This window comes from Hypanus sabinus, assembly GCF_030144855.1.
Source record: "Hypanus sabinus isolate sHypSab1 chromosome X1 unlocalized genomic scaffold, sHypSab1.hap1 SUPER_X1_unloc_12, whole genome shotgun sequence".
Taxonomy (NCBI): domain Eukaryota; kingdom Metazoa; phylum Chordata; class Chondrichthyes; order Myliobatiformes; family Dasyatidae; genus Hypanus; species Hypanus sabinus.
In genome coordinates this window covers 46492-72500 of record NW_026778960.1, presented here as the reverse complement: position 1 = coordinate 72500, position 26009 = coordinate 46492, and the positions used below count along the sequence as shown (strand labels likewise).

Below are 26009 nucleotides of genomic sequence, written 5' to 3'. Positions count from 1 at the left end.
ATCAGGGAGGGGGTACAGGAGCCTGAAGACACACACTCAGTGATTCAGGAACAGCTTCTTCCCCTCTGCCATCAGGGAGGGGGTACAGGAGCCTGAAGACACACACTCAGCGATTCAGGAACAGCTTCTTCCCCTCTGCCATCAGGGAGGAGGTACAGGAGCCTGAAGACACACACTCAACGATTCAGGAACAGCTTCTTCCCCTCTGCCATCAGGGAGGAGGTACAGGAGCCTGAAGACACACACTCAGTGATTCAGGAACAGCTTCTTCCTCTCTGCCATCTGATTTCTCAATGAGCATTGAACCCATGAACTCTCCCTCACTACTTCTCTTTTTGCAATAATTATTTAATTTAACTTGTGCATATATATTTACTGTCATTTAAGGTTTCTATTATTATGTACTGCAATGTACTGCTGCTACAGAATAACAAATTTCGGAGCAGATGCCAGTGATATTAAACATGGTGGTGGGTGGATGTGGGATAAGGGTCGAAAGGTTGGAGACGGAGAGTTGTGTTGCTGTAAGAGTCACTGGACTCCCGTCGAAGAGAAGGTTTGAACGGGGAGCGGGAAACCAGAAAGGCAGGGGATCCTGGAGAACCCGCCGCTGCCGACTGTTTTTTTTTCTGTTTTAAGCGCATAGAATGTAGAATTTCAGAATGGTATAGAACTGTAGAGTCCCACCATGTTTGCGCCTGCTGTACGATCAATTTAACTCTAACTCACACACACTCACACACACACACTCACACTCACACAGACACACACACACACACACACTCACTCACTCACTCACACACACAGACACACACAGACACACTCACTCACTCACACACACACAGACACACTCACACACAGACACAGACACACACACTCACACACACACTCACACACACACACACTTACACACACAGACACACACACACTCACACACACACAGACACACACAAATAGTCACACACACAGACACACACTCTCACACACTCTCTCACACACACAGACACACACTCACTCTCTCACACACACAGACTCACGCACACACTCACACACATACACACACACAGACATACACACACACTCACACTCACACACTCACACACACACTCACACACAGACACACACACTCACACACACAGACACACACACTCACACACACAGACACACACACACACTCACACACACACACACACACACACAGACACACACACACACTCACACTCACACACTCACACACACACTCACACACAGACACACACACTCACACACACAGACACACACACACTCACACACACAGACACACACACACTCACACACACACAGACACACACACACACACACACTCACACACAGACACACACACTCACACACACAGACACACACACTCACACACACACTCACACACACAGACACACACACACACTCACACACACACTCACACACACACACACACACACTCACACACACACACACACACACACAGAGTCTCTCTCTCTCACTCTCTCTCTCTCTCACTCACACTCTCACTCACTCACTCACTCCTCCATCCAGGTGGCTAATGTTTCTGTCTCTACCATTACCCCAGCAGCACATTCCACACTCCCACCACTCTCTGTGTAGAGAAACGTCCTCAGGCGTTTCACCAAACCCCCCCCCCCTTTTTACTGCCTGTTACACCTCTGGCCTTTCGGGCAGCGATGACGGTCCTCCATCTCCGAGCGCGTTCAGGGCTTCCTTCATCATGTCGGTAGCTTCCTCTCCGTTTTCACTACTGTCGGTCACGCACGTCCCGGGTGGAGACTCGGGAATCCCATCTCACTCAGGTGTAGAAGGATTCCTCATTGCTGTTTCCGTAACAGTTTTGTCGTTGGCTCCCCTGAACCTGGAGGACTGGCCGATCACTCTGTCTGACCTCTACCCTTTGACCCTGTTTGGCACTGCGTGACCCGACCGAGAGCCAGAGCTCAGGGCCCCGGCTCCAGCCAGCGTAACTCTCCGGGTCAGCGAGGTAGGCAGACCTCCGAACCCCTCTGTAAGATGGTGGTCCCCACCTTGGAAGACTCTCCCCTGTACTTCCCTCCATTCGGGTTAAAGTGCTGACCTCTCAACAGGAGCAATAAAGAATGCAGGGAGCCTTGAAAATAATCACACTTGCAAAAAGCTTCGAGGGGCTCCGTTTAGGTCTTTGAGAGAGCACAGAGGGAGGCCCTTCAGCCCATCTAGTCTGTGCCAGGACCACTAATCTGCCTAGACCCATTGACCCGCTCTTGGACCATAACAGCCCTCCCCCATACGCCTCCCACCCATGTGCTTAATACAAACTTCCCTTCAATGTTGAAATTTATCTGGCATGCTCCACTTCTGTTGACAGGTCACCACGGCTTCCCATGATCCTGGTTGGGTTGGGGGGGGGGGGGGGGTTTAATCAGGAGCTACACCTTGCCCGAGGGTGACCGGCAAGCTAGCAGAGGGAAGGGGCACCTCTCGCCTCCTCTGGTAGAGACATATCTCTGCCCTGTTGTTCCGCCCCTCAAACCGTCCCTTCCCGCCCGCGTAGACCTTCATCCGCGTGTCCATCAACTGTTCAGTGAGATGTACGCCTCCCATCAAATCATCCCTGATTCCCCTGTGCTCTCGGGAACAACGTTCTCACCTGTAACTTCGGCCCTCAAGTCCCGCCAGCATCCCTGTAAATTTTCTCTGCCTACTTTCAATCTTATTGACATCTTCCCTGCAGGTAGCTGCTGGCAATACTCCAAATTAGGCCTCACCTGCATCTTGCATAACTTCGCCACGGCATCGCCACTCCTGTGCTCAGTGCTCAGGCCAAAGCGCTCCTCTTTACCGCCCACTTTCAGGCAACCGTGGACCCGTACTCCCAGATCCCTCTGTTCTGCCGCACTCCTCGGTGCCCTACCCTGGCGTCCAGCGCGTCCGCTGGCGCAAGCGGAAATCCCTCCTGAAGTCCGCCGTGTCTTCTGTCCGGGTTCGTATTTGCATATATATTCGCCAACGGGAAGGGGCGACAGACGCGTTCGGGGACGCGAGGAGAGCTTTGTTAGAGCTGGCACAAATGCAGCGCAGAAAGAAAGACGAAATTCTGTAACGGTATGTAGTACCGTACATGGTGACGTATAAACTTTGTAATTTGGTACGCTTGTTGTGCATGTGACGTGCATGTTCTACGTTCTATATGACCCATCTGTTGAGCAGGATAAACAGATAGTTTGTGTTCTGCCTACTTCAATTCAGTTAATCAGGACACACCGGGTCCACTATATTTTGGCCTAATTAACTTTGCCCCAAAGTTTCTCGGAAAGAGTTAAAAACGTATATAAAGAATCACAAACTGAACAACAAATTATGAATTACAGAACAAATCGGAGGACTATCATTACTGTAACAGTGCTATAAAGCTGTATATTAGCTCCTAATAGTTATCAATGGAGGATTTAATCCAGTATAGGCTGCCGTGTTCTTTTGCAGACACCCAGTACAGCTAACGCGCTGCCTTGATGCAATGCTTTGAACGGTTGCCTCTGCCAGATCTTCATTTTCGATGCGAAGTTCCAGGTGATCGTCGATGCCTTTAAAATCTTCGTAGTTTCTAACTTGTTGAAGTAGCAAAACAGTTTAATGTCACTCCCGACCGTTTCTGTCATTTCTAAGATTAATGTCAATTGCAGGTCACAAGTGTAAAGGAGAGCTGTTACTCTGGATCCAATAGCACAAAGTAAAACGCAACAAGATAAAAAACACGATAATTAAAAAAAAATAAGCCTAAAACTTCGACAAACTGAGAGTATGTCCGTGACGGTGGGTAGGCTGGTGCTGGTGATGTCCTGGACAGTTTTAACTCCCCATTGGCGAGCCTTCCTGCCTGCTGTGGTGAAGCTTCTGAACCGGGCAGTGATGCAGCTGGTCAGGATACCCCCTACTGGGCATCTGTAGAAGTTCTTGTTTGTGTATTGGAGTGTTTCAATTTCTAGTGCGCTGTCTTTACAGGGAAACAGGCTTCCAATATGTTCCTGATATATTTATATTTAAAAAAAAATTAACTAGTGAAACTAGTCAAAACCAAACCAGAATGTTTTAGATTGCTAATCAACTGTCCCCCTGGATGCTTGCGTCTGAGTCCCGTCTTTAGTGTTTGGAAACAGGAGGAGGGGTGATGCATAAGCCCATAAGACATAGGAGCAGAATTAGACCTTTCAGCCCACTGTGTCTGCCTCACATCTTGTGCCAAGATGAGGCCACCCTCAGGGTGGAGGAGCAACTCCTTATACAGTCGGCCCTCCTTATCCGCGAGTTCTGCATGCGCGGATTCAACCAGCCGCGAATCGCGAAAACCCGGAAGTGCTCTTCCAGCGCTCGTCGTTCGAGCATGTACAGACTTTTTTTCTTGTCATTATTCCCTAAACAATGCAGTAAAACAACGATTTACACAGCATTGACATTGTATTAGGTATTATAAGTAATCTAGAGATGATTTAAAGTATACGGGAGGATGTGCATGGGTTATCGTGGATCAGGATGGAAAAAAAACATGAAGTTCTCTTACTAAGTAATTCGGAACAGGTACATCCGGTATTATTTAGTGTCAGTCAAACGTTTGTCTTAGTATATAGTACATATTTTACCTTTCTATGCATATAAAACACTTAAGAAACGTATGTATTTCAATAATTAAACCACTGCGTTGCTTAGTAATAATTGTAGCTTTCATCGAGGCAGGGCCTTTCTCACTTTATCCTTTAAAATTGTTCTGATTGTTGACCGACTAACTCTTTTCCAATGACCGATGGCGTTTCACCTCTTCCCGATCGCTTTATTATTTCCACTTTATTTTCAGCCGTGATTATTTTTGTGAACAGAAACACTGCAGATTCAGAACTCCGCTGGGTCTTAAAGACCACCGCACTGAGACAGGTTAAATGAGGTCTGGGGTTCCGCTGGGTCCTAAAATCCACCACCCTAAGACAAGTTAAACAAGGGACTTGAGCATCCGCGTTTTTCGGTATCCGCAAGGGGTCCTGGAACCAATCCCTCGCGATAAGGAGGGCCGACTGTATTCCGTCTGGGTAGTCTCCAACCTGATGGCATGAATATAAATTTCTCCCCTCCCCTCTTCTATTCCCCACTCTTCTCACCTGCCTCTGGGTCCTCTCTTTCCCTTTATCCTACAGTCCACTCTCCTCTCCTATCAGATTCCTTCCTCTCCAGGCTTTTACCTTTCCCACCCACCTGGCTTCACCTATTGCCCTCCAGCCCTCCTCCTTCCCCTCCCCCCCCCCCACCTTTCTATTCTGGCCTCTACCCCCTTCCTTTCCAGTCCTGATGAAGGGTCTCGGCCCGAAATGTCGACCGGTCATTTATTTCCCTAGATGCTGCCTGACCTGCTGAGTTCCTGCAGCATTTTGTTGTTCTGGATTTCCAGCATCTGCAGATTCCCTTGTGTTTATGATAAATGAATATTTTCTACAGGAAAGAAGTAAGAAAGATTGAACAAGTACTGAGAAAATTTACATGCATGTTGTTGTGTCTGGAGGTCCTGAGTTATAAGAGAAGATTGAATAGGTTCGGACTTTATTCTCTAGAACATAGAAGATTGAGGGGAGATTTGATAGAGGTATACAGAATTATGAGGGGTATAGATGGGGTAAATGCAAGCAGGCTTTTTCCACTGAGGTTGGGCGAGACTACGACCAGAGGTCGTGGGTTAAGGGTGAAAGGTGAAATGCTTAAGAGGCCGTGAGGGGACACTTCTACACTTGGAGGGTGGTGAGAGTGTGAATCGAGCAAGTTTCAACATTTTAGAGAAGTTTGGATGGGGAGGGATATGGTCGATGGGAGTAGGTAGACGGGATGGTCTAGGTGGGCTGAAGGGCCTGTTTCCGCCCTGTAGTTTTCAATGACTATGTAATAATGATTGATAAACTGATTGTCAGTGGTGGCTCTAACTCAAGCGGATTTGGGTGCTGGAACCTGGAGCGCCTGAGGTGGCAGACCTGGAACAAACTGCGGCCTTGACACAAGGTTTCCACCCGAGTTGTCGGCAGATCCTTCCCCACCCACAGGCGCTGCTCTCTCCTTGCTCCTGCAAGAAGCGACAGCAGCCTCAGGACTCTATAAGGCCGCAGAATTAGGTCATCCAACCCATCGAGTCTAATCTGCCATTCGGTTGTGGCTAATCCTGTTCCCCCCCTCCTCAGCCCCACTCCCTGCCGTGTCCAGTCAAGAATCGATCAATCTCTGCCTTAAATACACCCCCAACGACCTGGCCTCCACGCGGCAACAGATTCCACAAATTCATCACCCTCTGGCTAAAGAAATTTTTCCACATCTCTGTTTTGAAAGGGCACCCCTCTACCCTGAGGCTGTGCCCTCTTGTCCTAGATTCCCCCATCACGGGAAACATCCTTTCCATGTCTACTCTGTCAACGTTGAAAAGGGTTTCAGTGAGATTCCCCCTCATCCTTCTGAATTCCAGAGAGTACAGACCCAGAGTCATCAGACGCTCCTCCTATAGTAACCCTTTCATTCCCGGAATCATCCTTGTGATCCTTCTCTGGACCCTCTCTAGTGCCTGAACATCTTGTCTTAGATGAGGAGCCCAAAACTGTTCACAATACTCGAGGTGAGGCCTCACCAATGCCTTATAGAGCCTCAGCATCACATCCCTCCTCCTGTATTGTGACCTTTTGAAATGAATGCTAACATGGCGTTCGCCTTCCTCACCACTGACTCTACCTGCGAGTTAGCCTTCAGGGTGTTCTGCACAAGGACTCCCAAGTCCCTCTGCATCTCAGATTTTTGGATTTTGTCCCTGTTTAGAAATTAGTCCGCACATTTACTTCTATTACCAAATTGCATGACAGTGTATTTTCCAACATTGTATTTCATTTGCCACTTTCTTACCCATTCTCCTAAACTAAGTCCATCTGCAGCCTACCTGTTTCCTGAACGCTACCTGCCCCTCTACCAGTTTTCATATCATCTGCAAACTTGGCTACAAAGTCATCTATTCCATCATCTAAATCATTTGTATACAGCATAAAAAGAAGTGGTCCCAACACCGACCCCTGTGGAACACCTCTAGTCACTGTCAGCTAACCAGGAAAGGATCCTTTTATTCCCACTCACTGCTTTCTACCAAGCAGTCAATGCTCTTGCCATGTTAGTAACTTTCCTGTAATACCATGGGCTTCTAACTTGGTAAGCAGCCTCATGTGTGGCACCTTGTCAAAGACTCACACCACCAGGTTCAGGAACAGTTATTACCCCTCAACCGTCAGGAAGGAGGTACAGGAGCCTCAGGTCCCACACCACCAGGTTCAGGAACAGTTATTACCCCTCAACCATCTGGAAGAAGGTACAGGAGCCTCAGGTCCCACACCACCAGGTTCAGGAACAGTTATTACCCCTCAACTGTCAGGAAGGAGGTACAGGAGCCTCAGGACCCACACCACCAGGCTCAGGAACAGTTATTACCCCTCAACCATCAGGAAGGAGGTACGGGAGCCTCAGGTCCCACACCACCAGGCTCAGGAACAGTTATTACCCCTCAACCATCAGGAAGGAGGTACAGGAGCCTCAGGTCCCACACCACCAGGTTCAGGAACAGTTATACTCCTCAACCATCAGGCTCTTGAACCAAAGGGGATAACTCCACTCAAGAGAAAATCTGCAGATGCTGGAAATCCAGAGCAGCACACACAAAATGCTGGAAGAACTCAGCAGGCCAGGCAGCGTGGAGAAAGAGTACAGTCGACGTTTCGGGCCGAACCCCTTCGGCAGGCGGCCTTGCTGAGCCCCTCCCTCATTTTGTGTGTGTGTGACCTCACTCAACTTCACCTGCCCCATCACTGAAATGTCCCCACAGCCAATAGACTCACTTTCAAGGACTCTTCACCTCATGTTCTCAATATTTATTGCTTATTTATTTAATATTATTTCTTATTGTATTTGCTCAGCTTGTTGCCTTCTGCACTCTGGTTGAACATCCAAATTGATGGGGTCTCTTGTTGGTTGTGTTATAGTTATTACTGTATTGTGGATTTCTTGAGTATGCCTGCAAGAAAATGAATCTCAGGGTTGTCAATGGTGACGTGTACGTACTTCGATTTAAAAAAAATATTTACTCTGACCCTCTGAGTCCAGACAGCTGATCATCGATATCGTCAAGTTGTTTGAAATGAAAAAAAGAGCAAGAGAGAGAGTTTTTGGTCAGATCGCAAGTACTTTTACCCAGACCGTGTATCCATTTTGGTAACCGGAGCGTGCACCCGTCATTGAGGAGCCGTGTCCAGTCCAGGGGCGACTCTGCAGTCTGGTGGTTAGTGTTTACGGTGCCAGAGATCGGGGTTTGGTTCCAGCTGCTGTTTGTAAGGAGTTTGTACGTTCTCCCCCGTGACGGGCGTCCGTTGCCGGCGGGTCTGTAAGTTGTGGGCTGGCCACATCAGCGAAGCTCGCGTAGCCGCCTCGGAACGTCCTCGGGCTGTGCTGGCTGTTGATTGAATGATGCTTTTCACTGGTTGCATCCGTGACAAATAAAAGCTCATCTTCAAAGTCAGGCACGCTGGAAATACAATCAGCGAGGGGAAAGCTGTTGATGGGGTCGCTGGGCCACAGGCAGGAAATACTGGAGGAACTCGGCACGCCAGGCTGTATCTGTGGAGAAGAGCGAGCAGACGACGCTTCGGGCTGGGACCCTTTGGCGGGACGTTGGTTTTGGCCCAAGACATCGACTGTTTACTCTCCTCCACACGCGCTGCCCGGCCCGCTGAGCTCCTCCGGCATTTTGTCTGGGCTTCCAGCGTCCGCAGGTTCTCTCGGGCCTGCAATGAGCTCACAAGTGCTTTTCCCTGTTTTTGAAATTTATCTCAGAGATACAGCGCAGACCTGCTCAGCAACCCAGCGACCTAAGCCCCCGCCTAATCGCAGGACAGGTGACAGCGCTGAGCCGGCGCGTCTTTGGACCATGGGAGGAGACCCATGCGGTTCACGGAGGGAGAGTGTGGAAACTTCGGTGACCCGCGCCGCTAACAGTTAGCTGGGCGAGCGGGTTACAACTCCTGCCGCTGTCCGCGGGGAACTCGCACGCTCTCCGGTTTCCTTCCACCTTCCAAAGCCGTGCGGGTCAGGGTTCATAAGTTGCGGGCGTGCACGCTGGGGGTAGACCACGTCGGACTGGGTTGCCCGTCGACACAGACGACACACCGCGCCTTACCTGTACCTGTGACAAGTAAACGTAGTCTCTTCATCTTTTTTAACAGTGTCGACTCATTTGAAATAGACAGAGCGAGGGAGACTTTTTTGGTCGGACCACAAGTACTTTACCTAGGATCTCTGAGCATTTTGGTTACCAGTGTACGCAGAGAAGCAGAGCCCTAGGACTTGGCGAGGGGCCGCCTCCTTGGCCTGTAATCAGTGGCTGCCAGTGAGGCCCCGTGCCCGGTTGAGAAGTCACTTCTCCTGGAGTTTCAGCTGCTGGAAGGCGGCCTTGAAGTTGAACTCCCTGATGGGCGGCCCGTGTGCCACGATCCTGAGCAGGTCCCCGAGCCGCTCGGTGGTCAGCGAGCGGCCCAGCCTGTTCCGCAGCGCCTGCTCCCTGCCGAGCAGGGCCCCCAGCTGGTCGGTGGGGGTGGGCAGGCTGAGGAAGCGCTCGGCCAGCGAGCCCGCCACCGGGAAGGTGAGCCTCTGGCCGAGGGCCAGCCGGCAGACGTCGCGGACGCTGCCGAGGGGGCGGACGCCCGGCCGGGACTCCACGAAGTCCAGGAAGCCGACCAGCTCCTGCCGGCAGCTCATCTCGAAGTGCTCCCCCTCGCCCCGGCCGCCCAGGCCTGACAGGTAGCCGGTCAGGGTGTGGACGTGCCGGGTCTTGGAGTCCGGCGGGTGCGCGGGGGTCGAAGACGGCCGTCATGGACGTCACCACGTCGGCGTCCCGGGCCTCCGAGAACCTGGCCCTCAGGTCCCGGGTGAGGTTCTCCAGGAAGGCGGTGCAGATGCCCTCCGCCTCCCGCCGCTGCCGGGGGCCGTCTCTGATCGCCTGCCCCTGGAAGGTGAAGGGGCCGTGGGGCGGGAGGGCGGCCAGGAAGTGCTTCAGCGCCTCCCCGGCGCTGGGCTTGCTGATGGTGGTCACCGTCGACCTCAGCAGCGGGTGGACGATGGAGAAGTCGGGGTCCGGCCTCTGGCAGCTCCTGCCCAGGATGGACAGCTGGTGCAGGACGTCCGCCAGGAGGTGGCTGCAGTGCAGGAACTTGTAGCTGCACAGGGCCTTCGCCAGCCAGGCGCCCCGGGCCGAGCCCCCGTCGCGGAGCAGACAGACGAGCCTGCCGAAGTCGCGGAGGACGGCGTCCACTGGAGCCCTTGCTGCCAGCCACTCGGAGGGGGAACCGTCCCCACCCGGCTCCTCCCGGTGGGCGAGGACCTCCCCCACAGCCTCCGGCCCGTCCCGGCTGCGGGGCAGCTCGGCCAGGTGCGTGTAGATGGAGCGGAGGATCTCCCGGTATTTCACCAGGTAGGGGATTGTGTCGGCCGCTGAAGCCCAGCTGAGGGTCAGCCTGTGGGCCAGGCAGCGGACACAGAGCAGGCCGGGGACCCGGGCCCTCAGCTCGGCCTCCACGCCCTCCCGGCACTCGGCCGAGACGGCCGTCCCGTCGAGCGCCAGCCCGCACATCCGCCTGGAGTCCAGGCCCTTCTGGGCCAGCACCCGGATCAGCACGGCCGCGACCTCCCGCGCCGTGGCCTCCCCCCGCAGCTCCTCCACCGACAGCAGGTAGGTCCGGGGCTCACGGGCTGCCCCGGCCCGCTCGAGTACCCGGAGATACAGGAACGCACGGCGGTCCCGGGGCAGGTCGATCAGGACGCCGAAGCAGTTCAGCGCGCGCGCCCGCTCCAGGATTCCCTGCTCCAGCGCGTCGGCGATGGCCCGCTGAAACTCCTCGATCGGCCGGCAGCGCTGGCGGGCGCTCAGCTGGCCGGCCGGGTCCCCCAGGCCCTGGAGCAGGCAGAGCTCGTTCAGGGCCCCCGCCGAGGAGCTGGGGATCATCTCCTTGGCCGCGAAGTAGGCGTTGCGCAGGAGGGCGATGGTGGCGGCTTGCTCGGACTTGTCAGTGTACCCGGCCGGGACTGCGGAGCACAGAGGTGGATCCTTCCTGCAGCTCTTCTCACCTGAAGGTCAAAACAGAAAGGAAAGCCTGTTCAGTCTGAGGGCCAGAGAGATTCTGCCCCATCTTAGTCAGAGCTCACATCTGAGCAGACTGTCCCGGTGAACGTAATGATTAACCTATCAGGGGCACAATGGCTCTGGGCCTGTCCTCGCTGGAGCTGAGAACAGTGATGGGGGCGGGTTTTGGGATCCCACTCAGACCTATCAGATATTCAAAGTCTCAGGTGGGGTGGACAGGGAGAGGATGTTTCCTATAGTGGGGGAGTCTAGGACCAGAGGGCACAGATAGAGTGGATGTGGAGAGGATGTTTCCTATAGTGGGGGGAGTCTAGGACCAGAGGACACAGATAGAGTGGATGTGGAGAGTTTGTTTCCTATAGTGGGGGAGTCTAGGACCAGAGGACACAGATAGACTGGATGTGGAGAGAATGTTTCCTATAGTGGGGGAGTCTAGGACCAGAGGGCACAGATAGAGTGGATGTGGAGAGGATGTTTCCTATAGTGGGGGGAGTCTAGGACCAGAGGACACAGATAGAGTGGATGTGGAGAGTTTGTTTCCTATAGTGGGGGAGTCTAGGACCAGAGGACACAGATAGACTGGATGTGGAGAGAATGTTTCCTATAGTGGGGGAGTCTAGGACCAGAGGGCACAGATAGAGTGGATGTGGAGAGGATGTTTCCTATAGTGGGGGAGTCTAGGACCAGAGGGCACAGATAGAGTGGATGTGGAGAGGATGTTTCCTATAGTGGGGGGAGTCTAGGACCAGAGGACACAGATAGAGTGGATGTGGAGAGTTTGTTTCCTATAGTGGGGGAGTCTAGGACCAGAGGACACAGATAGACTGGATGTGGAGAGGATGTTTCCTATAGTGGGGGAGTCTAGGACCAGAGGACACAGACAAAGAGGATGTGGAGAGGATGTTTCCTATAGTGGGGGAGTCTAGGACCAGAGGACACAGACAATGAGGATGTGGAGAGGATGTTTCCTATAGTGGGGGAGTCTAGGACCAGAGGGCACAGATAGAGTGGATGTGGAGAGGATGTTTCCTATAGTGGGGGGAGTCTAGGACCAGAGGACACAGATAGAGTGGATGTGGAGAGTTTGTTTCCTATAGTGGGGGAGTCTAGGACCAGAGGACACAGATAGACTGGATGTGGAGAGAATGTTTCCTATAGTGGGGGAGTCTAGGACCAGAGGACACAGATAGAGTGGATGTGGAGAGAATGTTTCCTATAGTGGGGGGAGTCTAGGACCAGAGGACACAGATAGAGTGGATGCGGAGAGGATGTTTCCTATAGTGGGGGAGTCTAGGGCCAGAGGACACAGACGGAGTGGATGTGGAGAGGATGTTTCCTATAGTGGGGGGAGTCTAGGACCAGAGGACACAGATAGAGTGGATGTGGAGAGGATGTTTCCTATAGTGGGGGGAGTCTAGGACCAGAGGACACAGATAGAGTGGATGTGGAGAGGATGTTTCCTATAGTAGGGGAGTCTAGGACCAGAGGACACAGATAGAGTGGATGTGGAGAGGATGTTTCCTATAGTGGGGGAGTCTAGGACCAGAGGACACAGATAGAGTGGATGTGGAGAGGATGTTTCCTATAGTGGGGGAGTCTAGGACCAGAGGACAAAGATAGAGTGGATGTGGAGAGGATATTTCCTATAGTGGGGGGGAGTCTAGGGCCAGAGGACACAGATAGAGTGGATGTGGAGAGGATATTTCCTATCGTGGGGGGAGTCTAGGACCAGAGGACACAGATAGAGTGGATGTGGAGAGGATGTTTCCTATAGTGGGGCAGTCTAGGACCAGAGGACACAGATAGAGTGGATGTGTAGAGGATGTTTCCTATCGTGGGGGGAGTCTAGGACCAGAGGACACAGATAGAGTGGATGTGGAGAGGATGTTTCCTATAGTGGGGGGGAGTCTAGGACCAGAGGACACAGATAGAGTGGATGTGGAGAGGATGTTTCCTATAGTGGAGGAGTGTAGGACCAGAGGGCACAGATAGAGTGGATGTGGAGAGGGTGTTTCCTATAGAGGGGGAATCCAGGACCAGAGGACACAGATAGAGTGGATGTGGAGAGGATGTTTCCCATAATGGGGGAGTCTAGGACCAGAGGACACAGGTAGAGTCGATGTGGAGAGGATGTTTCCTATAGTGGGGGAGTCTAGGACCAGAGGACACAGACAAAGAGGATGTGGAGAGGATGTTTCCTATAGTGGGGGAGTCTAGGACCAGAGGGCACAGATAGAGTGGATGTGGAGAGGATGTTTCCTATAGTGGGGGGAGTCTAGGACCAGAGGACACAGATAGAGTGGATGTGGAGAGTTTGTTTCCTATAGTGGGGGAGTCTAGGACCAGAGGACACAGATAGACTGGATGTGGAGAGAATGTTTCCTATAGTGGGGGAGTCTAGGACCAGAGGACACAGATAGAGTGGATGTGGAGAGAATGTTTCCTATAGTGGGGGGAGTCTAGGACCAGAGGACACAGATAGAGTGGATGCGGAGAGGATGTTTCCTATAGTGGGGGAGTCTAGGGCCAGAGGACACAGACGGAGTGGATGTGGAGAGGATGTTTCCTATAGTGGGGGGAGTCTAGGACCAGAGGACACAGATAGAGTGGATGTGGAGAGGATGTTTCCTATAGTGGGGGGAGTCTAGGACCAGAGGACACAGATAGAGTGGATGATGTTTCCTATAGTAGGGGAGTCTAGGACCAGAGGACACAGATAGAGTGGATGTGGAGAGGATGTTTCCTATAGTGGGGGAGTCTAGGACCAGAGGACACAGATAGAGTGGATGTGGAGAGGATGTTTCCTATAGTGGGGGAGTCTAGGACCAGAGGACAAAGATAGAGTGGATGTGGAGAGGATATTTCCTATAGTGGGGGGGAGTCTAGGGCCAGAGGACACAGATAGAGTGGATGTGGAGAGGATATTTCCTATCGTGGGGGGAGTCTAGGACCAGAGGACACAGATAGAGTGGATGTGGAGAGGATGTTTCCTATAGTGGGGCAGTCTAGGACCAGAGGACACAGATAGAGTGGATGTGTAGAGGATGTTTCCTATCGTGGGGGGAGTCTAGGACCAGAGGACACAGATAGAGTGGATGTGGAGAGGATGTTTCCTATAGTGGGGGGGAGTCTAGGACCAGAGGACACAGATAGAGTGGATGTGGAGAGGATGTTTCCTATAGTGGAGGAGTGTAGGACCAGAGGGCACAGATAGAGTGGATGTGGAGAGGGTGTTTCCTATAGAGGGGGAATCCAGGACCAGAGGACACAGATAGAGTGGATGTGGAGAGGATGTTTCCCATAATGGGGGAGTCTAGGACCAGAGGACACAGGTAGAGTGGATGTGGAGAGGATGTTTCCTATAGTGGGGGAGTCTAGGACCAGGGGACACAGATAGAGTGGAAGTGGAGAGGATGTTTCCTATAGTGGGGGTCTAGGACCAGAGGACACAGATAGACTGGATGTGGAGAGGATGTTTCCTATAGTGGGGGAGTCTAGGACAAGAGGACACAGATAGAGTGGATGTGGAGAGGATGTTTCCTCTAGTGGGGGATTCTAGGACCAGAGGACACAGATAGAGTGGATGTGGAGAGGATGTTTCCTGTAGTGGGGGTCTAGGACCAGAGGACATAGAGTGGATGTGGAGAGGATGTTTCCTGTAGTGGGGGAGTCTAGGACTAGAGGACACAGATAGAGTGGATGAGGAGAGGATGTTTCCTATAGTGGGGGAGTCTAGGACCAGAGGACACAGATAGAGTGGATGTGGAGAGGATGTTTCCTATAGTGGGGGAGTCTAGGACCAGAGGACACAGATAGACTGGATGTGGAGAGGATGTTTCCTATAGTGGGGGAGTCTAGGACCAGAGGACACAGATAGACTGGATGTGGAGAGGATGTTTCCTGTAGTGGGGGAGTCTAGGACCAGAGGACATAGATAGAGTGGATGTGGAGAGGATGTTTCCTGTAGTGGGGGAGTCTAGGACTAGAGGACACAGATAGAGTGGATGAGGAGAGGATGTTTCCTATAGTGGGGGAGTCTAGGACCAGAGGACACAGATAGAGTGGATGTGGAGAGGATGTTTCCTATAGTGGGGAGTCTAGGAACAGAGGACACAGATAGAGTGGATGTGGAGAGGATGTTTCCTATAGTGGGGGAGTCTAGGACCAGAGGACAAAGATAGAGTGGATGTGGAGAGGATATTTCCTATAGTGGGGGGGAGTCTAGGGCCAGAGGACACAGATAGAGTGGATGTGGAGAGGATATTTCCTATCGTGGGGGGAGTCTAGGACCAGAGGACACAGATAGAGTGGATGTGGAGAGGATGTTTCCTATAGTGGGGCAGTCTAGGACCAGAGGACACAGATAGAGTGGATGTGGAGAGGATGTTTCCTATCGTGGGGGGAGTCTAGGACCAGAGGACACAGATAGAGTGGATGTGGAGAGGATGTTTCCTATAGTGGGGGGGAGTCTAGGACCAGAGGACACAGATAGAGTGGATGTGGAGAGGATGTTTCCTATAGTGGAGGAGTGTAGGACCAGAGGGCACAGATAGAGTGGATGTGGAGAGGGTGTTTCCTATAGAGGGGGAGTCCAGGACCAGAGGACACAGATAGAGTGGATGTGGAGAGGATGTTTCCCATAATGGGGGAGTCTAGGACCAGAGGACACAGGTAGAGTGGATGTGGAGAGGATGTTTCCTATAGTGGGGGAGTCTAGGACCAGAGGACACGGATAGAGTGGATGTGGAGAGAATGTTTCCTATAGTGGGGGAGTCTAGGATCAGAGGACACAGATAGAGTGGATGTGGAGAGGATATTTCCTATCGTGGGGGGAGTCTAGGACCAGAGGACACAGATATAGTGGATGTGGAGAGGATGTTTCCTATAGTGGGGCAGTCTAGGACCAGAGGACACAGATAGAGTGGATGTGTAGAGGATGTTTCCTATCGTGGGGGGAGTCTAGGACCAGAGGACACAGATAGAGTGGATGTGGAGAGGATGTTTCCTATAGTGGGGGGGAGTCTAGGACCAGAGGACACAGATAGAGTGGATGTGGAGAGGATGTTTCCTATAGTGGAGGAGTGTAGGACCAGAGGGCACAGATAGAGTGGATGTGGAGAGGGTGTTTCCTATAGAGGGGGAATCCAGGACCAGAGGACACAGATAGAGTGGATGTGGAGAGGATGTTTCCCATAATGGGGGAGTCTAGGACCAGAGGACACAGGTAGAGTGGATGTGGAGAGGATGTTTCCTATAGTGGGGGAGTCTAGGACCAGGGGACACAGATAGAGTGGAAGTGGAGAGGATGTTTCCTATAGTGGGGGTCTAGGACCAGAGGACACAGATAGACTGGATGTGGAGAGGATGTTTCCTATAGTGGGGGAGTCTAGGACAAGAGGACACAGATAGAGTGGATGTGGAGAGGATGTTTCCTCTAGTGGGGGATTCCAGGACCAGAGGACACAGATAGAGTGGATGTGGAGAGGATGTTTCCTGTAGTGGGGGAGTCTAGGACCAGAGGACATAGAGTGGATGTGGAGAGGATGTTTCCTGTAGTGGGGGAGTCTAGGACTAGAGGACACAGATAGAGTGGATGAGGAGAGGATGTTTCCTATAGTGGGGGAGTCTAGGACCAGAGGACACAGATAGAGTGGATGTGGAGAGGATGTTTCCTATAGTGGGGGAGTCTAGGACCAGAGGACACAGATAGACTGAATGTGGAGAGGATGTTTCCTATAGTGGGGGAGTCTAGGACCAGAGGACACAGATAGACTGGATGTGTAGTGGATGTTTCCTGTAGTGGGGGAGTCTAGGACCAGAGGACATAGATAGAGTGGATGTGGAGAGGATGTTTCCTGTAGTGGGGGAGTCTAGGACTAGAGGACACAGATAGAGTGGATGAGGAGAGGATGTTTCCTATAGTGGGGGAGTCTAGGACCAGAGGACACAGATAGAGTGGATGTGGAGAGGATGTTTCCTATAGTGGGGAGTCTAGGAACAGAGGACACAGATAGAGTGGATGTGGAGAGGATGTTTCCTATAGTGGGGGAGTCTAGGACCAGAGGACAAAGATAGAGTGGATGTGGAGAGGATATTTCCTATAGTGGGGGGGAGTCTAGGGCCAGAGGACACAGATAGAGTGGATGTGGAGAGGATATTTCCTATCGTGGGGGGAGTCTAGGACCAGAGGACACAGATAGAGTGGATGTGGAGAGGATGTTTCCTATAGTGGGGCAGTCTAGGACCAGAGGAGACAGATAGAGTGGATGTGTAGAGGATGTTTCCTATCGTGGGGGGAGTCTAGGACCAGAGGACACAGATAGAGTGGATGTGGAGAGGATGTTTCCTATAGTGGGGGGGAGTCTAGGACCAGAGGACACAGATAGAGTGGATGTGGAGAGGATGTTTCCTATAGTGGAGGAGTGTAGGACCAGAGGGCACAGATAGAGTGGATGTGGAGAGGGTGTTTCCTATAGAGGGGGAGTCCAGGACCAGAGGACACAGATAGAGTGGATGTGGAGAGGATGTTTCCCATAATGGGGGAGTCTAGGACCAGAGGACACAGGTAGAGTGGATGTGGAGAGGATGTTTCCTATAGTGGGGGAGTCTAGGACCAGAGGACACGGATAGAGTGGATGTGGAGAGAATGTTTCCTATAGTGGGGGAGTCTAGGATCAGAGGACACAGATAGAGTGGATGTGAAGAGGATGTTTCCTATAGTGGGGGAGTCTAGGACCAGAGGACACAGATAGAGTGGATGTGGAGAGGATGTTTCCTATAGTGGGGCAGTCTAGGACCAGAGGACACAGATAGAGTGGATGTGGAGAGGATGTTTCCTATAGTGGGGGAGTCTAGGACAAGAGGACACAGATAGAGTGGATGTGGAGAGGATGTTTCCTCTAGTGGGGGATTCTAGGACCAGAGGACACAGATAGAGTGGATGTGGAGAGGATGTTTCCTGTAGTGGGGGTCTAGGACCAGAGGACATAGAGTGGATGTGGAGAGGATGTTTCCTGTAGTGGGGGAGTCTAGGACTAGAGGACACAGATAGAGTGGATGAGGAGAGGATGTTTCCTATAGTGGGGGAGTCTAGGACCAGAGGACACAGATAGAGTGGATGTGGAGAGGATGTTTCCTATAGTGGGGGAGTCTAGGACCAGAGGACACAGATAGACTGGATGTGGAGAGGATGTTTCCTATAGTGGGGGAGTCTAGGACCAGAGGACACAGATAGACTGGATGTGGAGAGGATGTTTCCTGTAGTGGGGGAGTCTAGGACCAGAGGACATAGATAGAGTGGATGTGGAGAGGATGTTTCCTGTAGTGGGGGAGTCTAGGACTAGAGGACACAGATAGAGTGGATGAGGAGAGGATGTTTCCTATAGTGGGGGAGTCTAGGACCAGAGGACACAGATAGAGTGGATGTGGAGAGGATGTTTCCTATAGTGGGGAGTCTAGGAACAGAGGACACAGATAGAGTGGATGTGGAGAGGATGTTTCCTATAGTGGGGGAGTCTAGGACCAGAGGACAAAGATAGAGTGGATGTGGAGAGGATATTTCCTATAGTGGGGGGGAGTCTAGGGCCAGAGGACACAGATAGAGTGGATGTGGAGAGGATATTTCCTATCGTGGGGGGAGTCTAGGACCAGAGGACACAGATAGAGTGGATGTGGAGAGGATGTTTCCTATAGTGGGGCAGTCTAGGACCAGAGGAGACAGATAGAGTGGATGTGTAGAGGATGTTTCCTATCGTGGGGGGAGTCTAGGACCAGAGGACACAGATAGAGTGGATGTGGAGAGGATGTTTCCTATAGTGGGGGGGAGTCTAGGACCAGAGGACACAGATAGAGTGGATGTGGAGAGGATGTTTCCTATAGTGGAGGAGTGTAGGACCAGAGGGCACAGATAGAGTGGATGTGGAGAGGGTGTTTCCTATAGAGGGGGAGTCCAGGACCAGAGGACACAGATAGAGTGGATGTGGAGAGGATGTTTCCCATAATGGGGGAGTCTAGGACCAGAGGACACAGGTAGAGTGGATGTGGAGAGGATGTTTCCTATAGTGGGGGAGTCTAGGACCAGAGGACACGGATAGAGTGGATGTGGAGAGAATGTTTCCTATAGTGGGGGAGTCTAGGATCAGAGGACACAGATAGAGTGGATGTGAAGAGGATGTTTCCTATAGTGGGGGAGTCTAGGACCAGAGGACACAGATAGAGTGGATGTGGAGAGGATGTTTCCTATAGTGGGGCAGTCTAGGACCAGAGGACACAGATAGAGTGGATGTGTAGAGGATGTTTCCTATCGTGGGGGGAGTCTAGGACCAGAGGACACAGATAGAGTGGATGTGGAGAGGATGTTTCCTATAGTGGGGGGGAGTCTAGGACCAGAGGACACAGATAGAGTGGATGTGGAGAGGATGTTTCCTATAGTGGAGGAGTGTAGGACCAGAGGGCACAGATAGAGTGGATGTGGAGAGGGTGTTTCCTATAGAGGGGGAGTCCAGGACCAGAGGACACAGATAGAGTGGATGTGGAGAGGATGTTTCCCATAATGGGGGAGTCTAGGACCAGAGGACACAGGTAGAGTGGATGTGGAGAGGATGTTTCCTATAGTGGGGGAGTCTAGGACCAGGGGACACAGATAGAGTGGAAGTGGAGAGGATGTTTCCTATAGTGGGGGTCTAGGACCAGAGGACACAGATAGACTGGATGTGGAGAGGATGTTTCCTATAGTGGGGGAGTCTAGGACAAGAGGACACAGATAGAGTGGATGTGGAGAGGATGTTTCCTCTAGTGGGGGATTCTAGGACCAGAGGACACAGATAGAGTGGATGTGGAGAGGATGTTTCCTGTAGTGGGGGAGTCTAGGACCAGAGGACATAGAGTGGATGTGGAGAGGATGTTTCCTGTAGTGGGGGAGTCTAGGACTAGAGGACACAGATAGAGTGGATGAGGAGAGGATGTTTCCTATAGTGGGGGAGTCTAGGACCAGAGGACACAGATAGAGTGGATGTGGAGAGGATGTTTCCTATAGTGGGGGAGTCTAGGACCAGAGGACACAGATAGACTGGATGTGGAGAGGATGTTTCCTATAGTGGGGGAGTCTAGGACCAGAGGACACAGATAGACTGGATGTGGAGAGGATGTTTCCTGTAGTGGGGGAGTCTAGGACCAGAGGACTTAGATAGAGTGGATGTGGAGAGGATGTTTCCTGTAGTGGGGGAGTCTAGGACTAGAGGACACAGATAGAGTGGATGAGGAGAGGATGTTTCCTATAGTGGGGGAGTCTAGGACCAGAGGACACAGATAGAGTGGATGTGGAGAGGATGTTTCCTATAGTGGGGAGTCTAGGAACAGAGGACACAGATAGAGTGGATGTGGAGAGGATGTTTCCTATAGTGGGGGAGTCTAGGACCAGAGGACAAAGATAGAGTGGATGTGGAGAGGATATTTCCTATAGTGGGGGGGAGTCTAGGGCCAGAGGACACAGATAGAGTGGATGTGGAGAGGATATTTCCTATCGTGGGGGGAGTCTAGGACCAGAGGACACAGATAGAGTGGGTGTGGAGAGGATGTTTCCTATAGTGGGGCAGTCTAGGACCAGAGGACACAGATAGAGTGGATGTGTAGAGGATGTTTCCTATCGTGGGGGGAGTCTAGGACCAGAGGACACAGATAGAGTGGATGTGGAGAGGATGTTTCCTATAGTGGGGGGGAGTCTAGGACCAGAGGACACAGATAGAGTGGATGTGGAGAGGATGTTTCCTATAGTGGAGGAGTGTAGGACCAGAGGGCACAGATAGAGTGGATGTGGAGAGGGTGTTTCCTATAGAGGGGGAGTCCAGGACCAGAGGACACAGATAGAGTGGATGTGGAGAGGATGTTTCCCATAATGGGGGAGTCTAGGACCAGAGGACACAGGTAGAGTGGATGTGGAGAGGATGTTTCCTATAGTGGGGGAGTCTAGGACCAGAGGACACGGATAGAGTGGATGTGGAGAGAATGTTTCCTATAGTGGGGGAGTCTAGGATCAGAGGACACAGATAGAGTGGATGTGAAGAGGATGTTTCCTATAGTGGGGGAGTCTAGGACCAGAGGACACAGACAGAGTGGATGTGGAGAGGATGTTTCCTATCGTGGGGGGAGTGTAGGACCAGAGGACACAGATAGAGTGGATGTGGAGAGGATGTTTCCCATAGTGGGGGAGTCTAGGACCAGAGGACACAGATAGAGTGGATGTGGAGAGGGTGTTTCCTATAGAGGGGGAGTCTAGGACCAGAGGACACAGAGTGGATGTGGAGAGGATGTACAGGAGCCTGAAGACACACACTCAACGATTCAGGAACAGCTTCTTCCTCTCTGCCATCAGGGAGGAGGTACAGGAGCCTGAAGACACACACTCAGTTATTCAGGAACTGCTTCTTCCCTTCTGCCATCAGGGAGGAGGTACAGGAGCCTGAAGGCACACACTCAACGATTCAGGAACAGCTTCTTCCCCTCTGCTCTCAGGGAGGAGGTACAGGAACCTGAAGACACACACTCAACGATTCAGGAACAGCTTCTTCCCCTCTGCCATCAGGGAGGAGGTACAGGAGCCTGAAGACACACACTCAACGATTGAGGAACAGCTTCTTCCCCTCTGCCATCAGAATCGCAATGGCCCCCGTGAACACCATCTTAATATTTTGCTCTGTCTTCTTGTGCCTCCCCCTCCTCTCAGATGAGGCCTTTGGAGATTCTGTGGGCGTTTCTGTAGCTCTGTGTTTTTACAGGATGGGGTTGCTGGTCCACATGCACACCTCTCCGGCTTTTGCTGCCTGGCAGAGTTACTTCTAATTGTAGTTTATAATATATTTTTTAATGAATTGCACTATTTTGCTGTTGCAAACCAACAAACTTACTGAAATACAGTACTGTGCAAAAGTCTTTGGTAACTGTATGTAGCGAGGGTGCCTAGGACTTTCGCACACTGTACTGTGGTTATTTTATGTACCTCACGGCTGCAAAAAATGAAGAAATTTCATGACATTTGTGAGTTATGATAAACCTGATTCTGATCTGGGTCTCTATTATGGGCTGGGAGTGGGAAGGGGGCAGAGAAAAGGGGGAATTACGGTTGGGAAATTGGAAGGGAGAGGGGAGGGAGGGACGTTCTATAATGATCAGTAAACCAGCTGTTTGGAATCAGATGACCTTGCCTAGTGTCTCAGAGCTGGGTGTGGCTGTACCTCACCCCCCTCACCCCTGGCACTCCTCCTCTGCCACCTGTCCCACACTCCTCCCCCGACACTCCACCCTCACCATTCCCAATATCTTTGCTCCCGCCAGATTTGCAAACTCGCTCTCCACTCCACGTTGACAAAGACAGTATGGTGCGAAAGTCTTGGGTGCCCGGGCTATCTATATATGCCTCAGACTTTCGTGCGGTGTGCACTTCAGTGATTACAAGCCTGATTCTGATCCATCAGGTTTTCATTCCCACGTAATATCCAACTGTGAGATCAGTCGGGGACTGAAAAGGGATTTTTATGGACATTGGAGCCGAACATGGCGGATGGTTGGTCGGCCAAAGGGCTTCAGTTTGCTTATGTAAGGATTGAAATTCTGTCTACTCACACGTTGGTAAAATATAGCGGTCACTTGCAAACCTACTCTTTAATGCAAATATCAAACCAGCCAATCGTGAGGCAGCAACTCTATGTGTAAAAGCACGCAGGCATGGTCAAGAGGTTCAGCTGTTGATCTTAAGAGACTTTGGCCGTGGAAAGATTGTTGGTGCCAGATGGGGTGGTTTGAGTATCTCAGAAACTGCTGATCTCCTGGGGTTTTCACGCACAGCTATCTGTAGAGTTTAGAGTGGTGTGAAAAGCAACGAAAATTTTTTTTTAATCCAGTGAGCAGCAGTTCCGTGGGTGAAGATGCCTCGTTGATGAGCGAGGTCAAGGGGTAATGGCTGGCTGACACCGCACGCAATGACAGCGGTGAGAATCTCTGAACGCACGCCAGGTCGAACCTTGAAGCGGACGGGCTGCAGCAGCAGAAGACCATGAAGCTACACTCAGTGGCCACGTTATTAAGTGCAGGTAGGTACCTGGTACAAACAGACAACGCTCATCGTAACTTGGCTACGTGAGAATACCTTTGCAGGACTGGTTTCTGTCCTCGAACGTGGAATCATCCCACATCTGCCCTCTGCATCGGTCGTGGGATGGTTCTTCCGGCAGCTCGTACAAGCCTCGTAAAGGGCGTTGAGACCCTAGCTGCTGAAGAGCTTGCGTGTGCGTTTGCTCCCCTAGAAGAGAGAGAGTGGCACAAGACGTGGAGGTTGTTAATGCTGGGGATTCTGTGGAGGAGCTAGGCAGGTCCTGGCAGCATCTACGGAGAGGAATAAACAGGACTCTGCCGGAAACCTCAACCGATTATTCCTCTCCGTAGATGCTGCCTGACCTGCTTGAGCTCACTCGTTTGTTTCTTATGCGCTGAGCCGTATGACGTGGATGATCTCGGTCTTTCCACGACCGTGATTGCTCTTGGAAAATTTTTCCACAGAAGTGGTTTGCCGTCGCTTTCTTCTGGGGCAGTGTCCTTACCAGCCGGGTCCCCCCCAGCCTTTCGTAGGGAAAGGTCAAATAGGACTGAGGGGGAGATTTGACAGAGGTGTACAAAATTATAAGTGGTATAGATGGGGCTTTCTCCGCTAGAACTAGAGGTCATGGGTTAAGGGTGAAAGGTGAAAAGTTCAAAGGGAACTTGAGGGGAAATGTCTTCACCTGGGGCAGACGTTCCCCTTCTTTTCTACGCCATAGAGCATCAACCAAGGGGTCCGTGGACCCCTGACTGAGAGGGTGGTGCAAGTGTGGACCAAACTGTCAGCTGAAGTGGTGGACGAGGGTTCTATTGTAACTCTTTTAAGAGAAGTTTAAGGTTAGGGAGGGCTGTGGTCTGAGGGCAGAAGACCGGTCAGAACAGACTGGAAGGGCCAAAGGGCCTGGCTGTTAGCAGTGGAGGTCTACGAACACGGCTGCAGCATAGAAACAGGTCCTGGGCCCAGCGTGTCTCTGTAATCCTCTATCTATACTCATCCCACCCACCTGCAGTAATTACACTGAAAGCCCTATACCATAGTCGGGACTAAGCTCTGCCACTGGGGTGTGGGGGGGGGGGTGTTCGATTTTACCTCCACAGAAGGGCTCTTCGTGCTTGACTTGAGCGGCAGCCTGACTGGTGGGGTCCTGCTTCACTGAGGCCTCATCGGATGAGGTGTCCGACGTGTCCGAGACAAACTCCCGCTGGTCTGTGGGAAGGGGGAGGTAGAAAAGGGGGCCGTGAGCACCCAGTGGGTTCGAACCTCATTTTTTTGAAACAAGTTGTTTTTATGAGTTCACCGATTGATCGCTTAAAACAAAGCTCGGCAAGCCGGGCAGCATCTGCGGAGGAGGGTAAACTGTCAGCATCTCGGGCTGAATGGCCTCGGACCAGAACATCAACCGCTGCTTCCTTCCCGTCAATGCGGCCGGACTGGCTGGAGGTCCTCCGGCACCTCCTGCGCGTCGGTCTGGATTTCCAGCGTCTGCAGAATCTCTCGTGGGCAGTCAGGACTCATTTGCGGAACTAAATGTGCCTTTTAGAAGTAACACACACACAAAGTGCCGGTGGAACGCAGCAGGCCAGGCAGCATCTATAGGAAGAAGCACTGTCGACGTTTCGGGCAGAGACCCTTCGACAGTGCTTCTCCCTATCGATGCTGCCTGGCCTGCTGAGTTCCACCAGTATTTTGTGTGTGTTGCTTGAATTTCCAGCATCTGCAGATTTCCTCGTGTGTGCCTTTTGAAAGGTCTGTTCCACACGGCAGGCTTCGGGATCAATGCTGGCTCGTTTTATGTCAAAAATAGACAAATCACAACCAACTTTAATATCGCTAGCGTAGGCCATGAAATTTGTTGTTTTATGCCAGCCGTACCTAATAATAAAGTTCAAATTGTAATTTTACACACATATATATTTATATATATATATATATATATATATAATTTTATATAAATATATAAAATTGTAAATATATATAAATAAAATTAAATTGAAACCAATTGAACAATATTGAATCTTGTAAACAAACCATGAGATACAACAAACAGGAGAGATTCTGCCATTGCTGGAAATCCAAAGCAAGACACACACACACACACAACGCTGGAGGGCCTCAGCGAGCCAGGCAGCGTCTACGGAGACGAAAGAACAGTCTGAGACCCTTCATCAGGACTGGAAGGGAAGGGGGGTGGGGGGGGGGGGAAGAGGCCAGAATAAGAAGGTGATGGGTGGAGTCTAGGTGTGGGTTAAGCGAGAAGCTGGGAAAGGTAAAGGGCTGACGAAGGAAGGAATCTGGTAGGGGAGGAGAGTGGACCCAGGAAGCACCAGAGGGAGGTGAGAAGGATGAGAGGGGAGTTGGGATAGAAAAAGAAAGGAGGTTGAAGTGGTGGTGGGGTGGGGGGGGGTCCGCATCGTGCCAGCAGAGGAGGTCACGGGCCGACGTGTCGGAGTAGAACATAGAAAGGTACAGCACAGTGCTGACCCTCAAACCCTGCCTCCCATATAACTCCCCACCTTAAATTCCTCCATATACCTGTCTGGTAGTCTCTTAAACTTCACCAGTGTATCTGCCTCCACCACCGACTCAGGCAGTGCATTCCACGCACCAACCACTCTCTGAGTGAAAAACCTTCCTCTAATATCCCCCTTGAACTTCCCTCCCCTTACCTTAAAGCCATGTCCTCTTGAACTGAGCAGTGGTGCCCTGGGGAAGAGGTGCTGGCTGTCCACTCTG

The 26009-nt window shown here is 51.7% G+C and overlaps 2 protein-coding genes across 8 annotated transcripts in view; one reads left to right on the top strand and one right to left on the bottom strand.

Moving 5' to 3' along the window:
- LOC132385590 (sorting nexin-11-like) overlaps window positions 1–23292 on the top strand; it is a 218115-nt gene extending 194823 nt beyond the window's left edge. For 2 of the 6 annotated variants that reach the window (XM_059957756.1, XM_059957757.1), the window contains one exon: window positions 1860–3426. In XM_059957756.1, the coding sequence (XP_059813739.1) occupies window positions 1860–1911 (52 nt within the window). In that variant the 3' untranslated portion in view covers window positions 1912–3426. Of the gene's footprint in view, window positions 1–1859; window positions 3437–3486; window positions 3934–23082 lie in introns of those variants that run through there. The other 4 variants (XM_059957761.1, XM_059957760.1, XM_059957762.1 and 1 more) reach the window with 4 other exon arrangements.
- LOC132385589 (uncharacterized) overlaps window positions 4536–26009 on the bottom strand; it is a 61595-nt gene continuing 40121 nt past the window's right edge. For both annotated transcript variants that reach the window (XM_059957754.1, XM_059957755.1), the window contains 3 exons: window positions 24366–24482; window positions 23328–23480; window positions 4536–11172 (listed from right to left, as the gene is read on the bottom strand). In XM_059957754.1, coding sequence (XP_059813737.1) covers window positions 9362–11172; window positions 23328–23480; window positions 24366–24482 — 2081 coding nt within the window. In that variant the 3' untranslated portion in view covers window positions 4536–9361. The remainder of the gene's footprint in view (window positions 11173–23327; window positions 23481–24365; window positions 24483–26009) is intronic.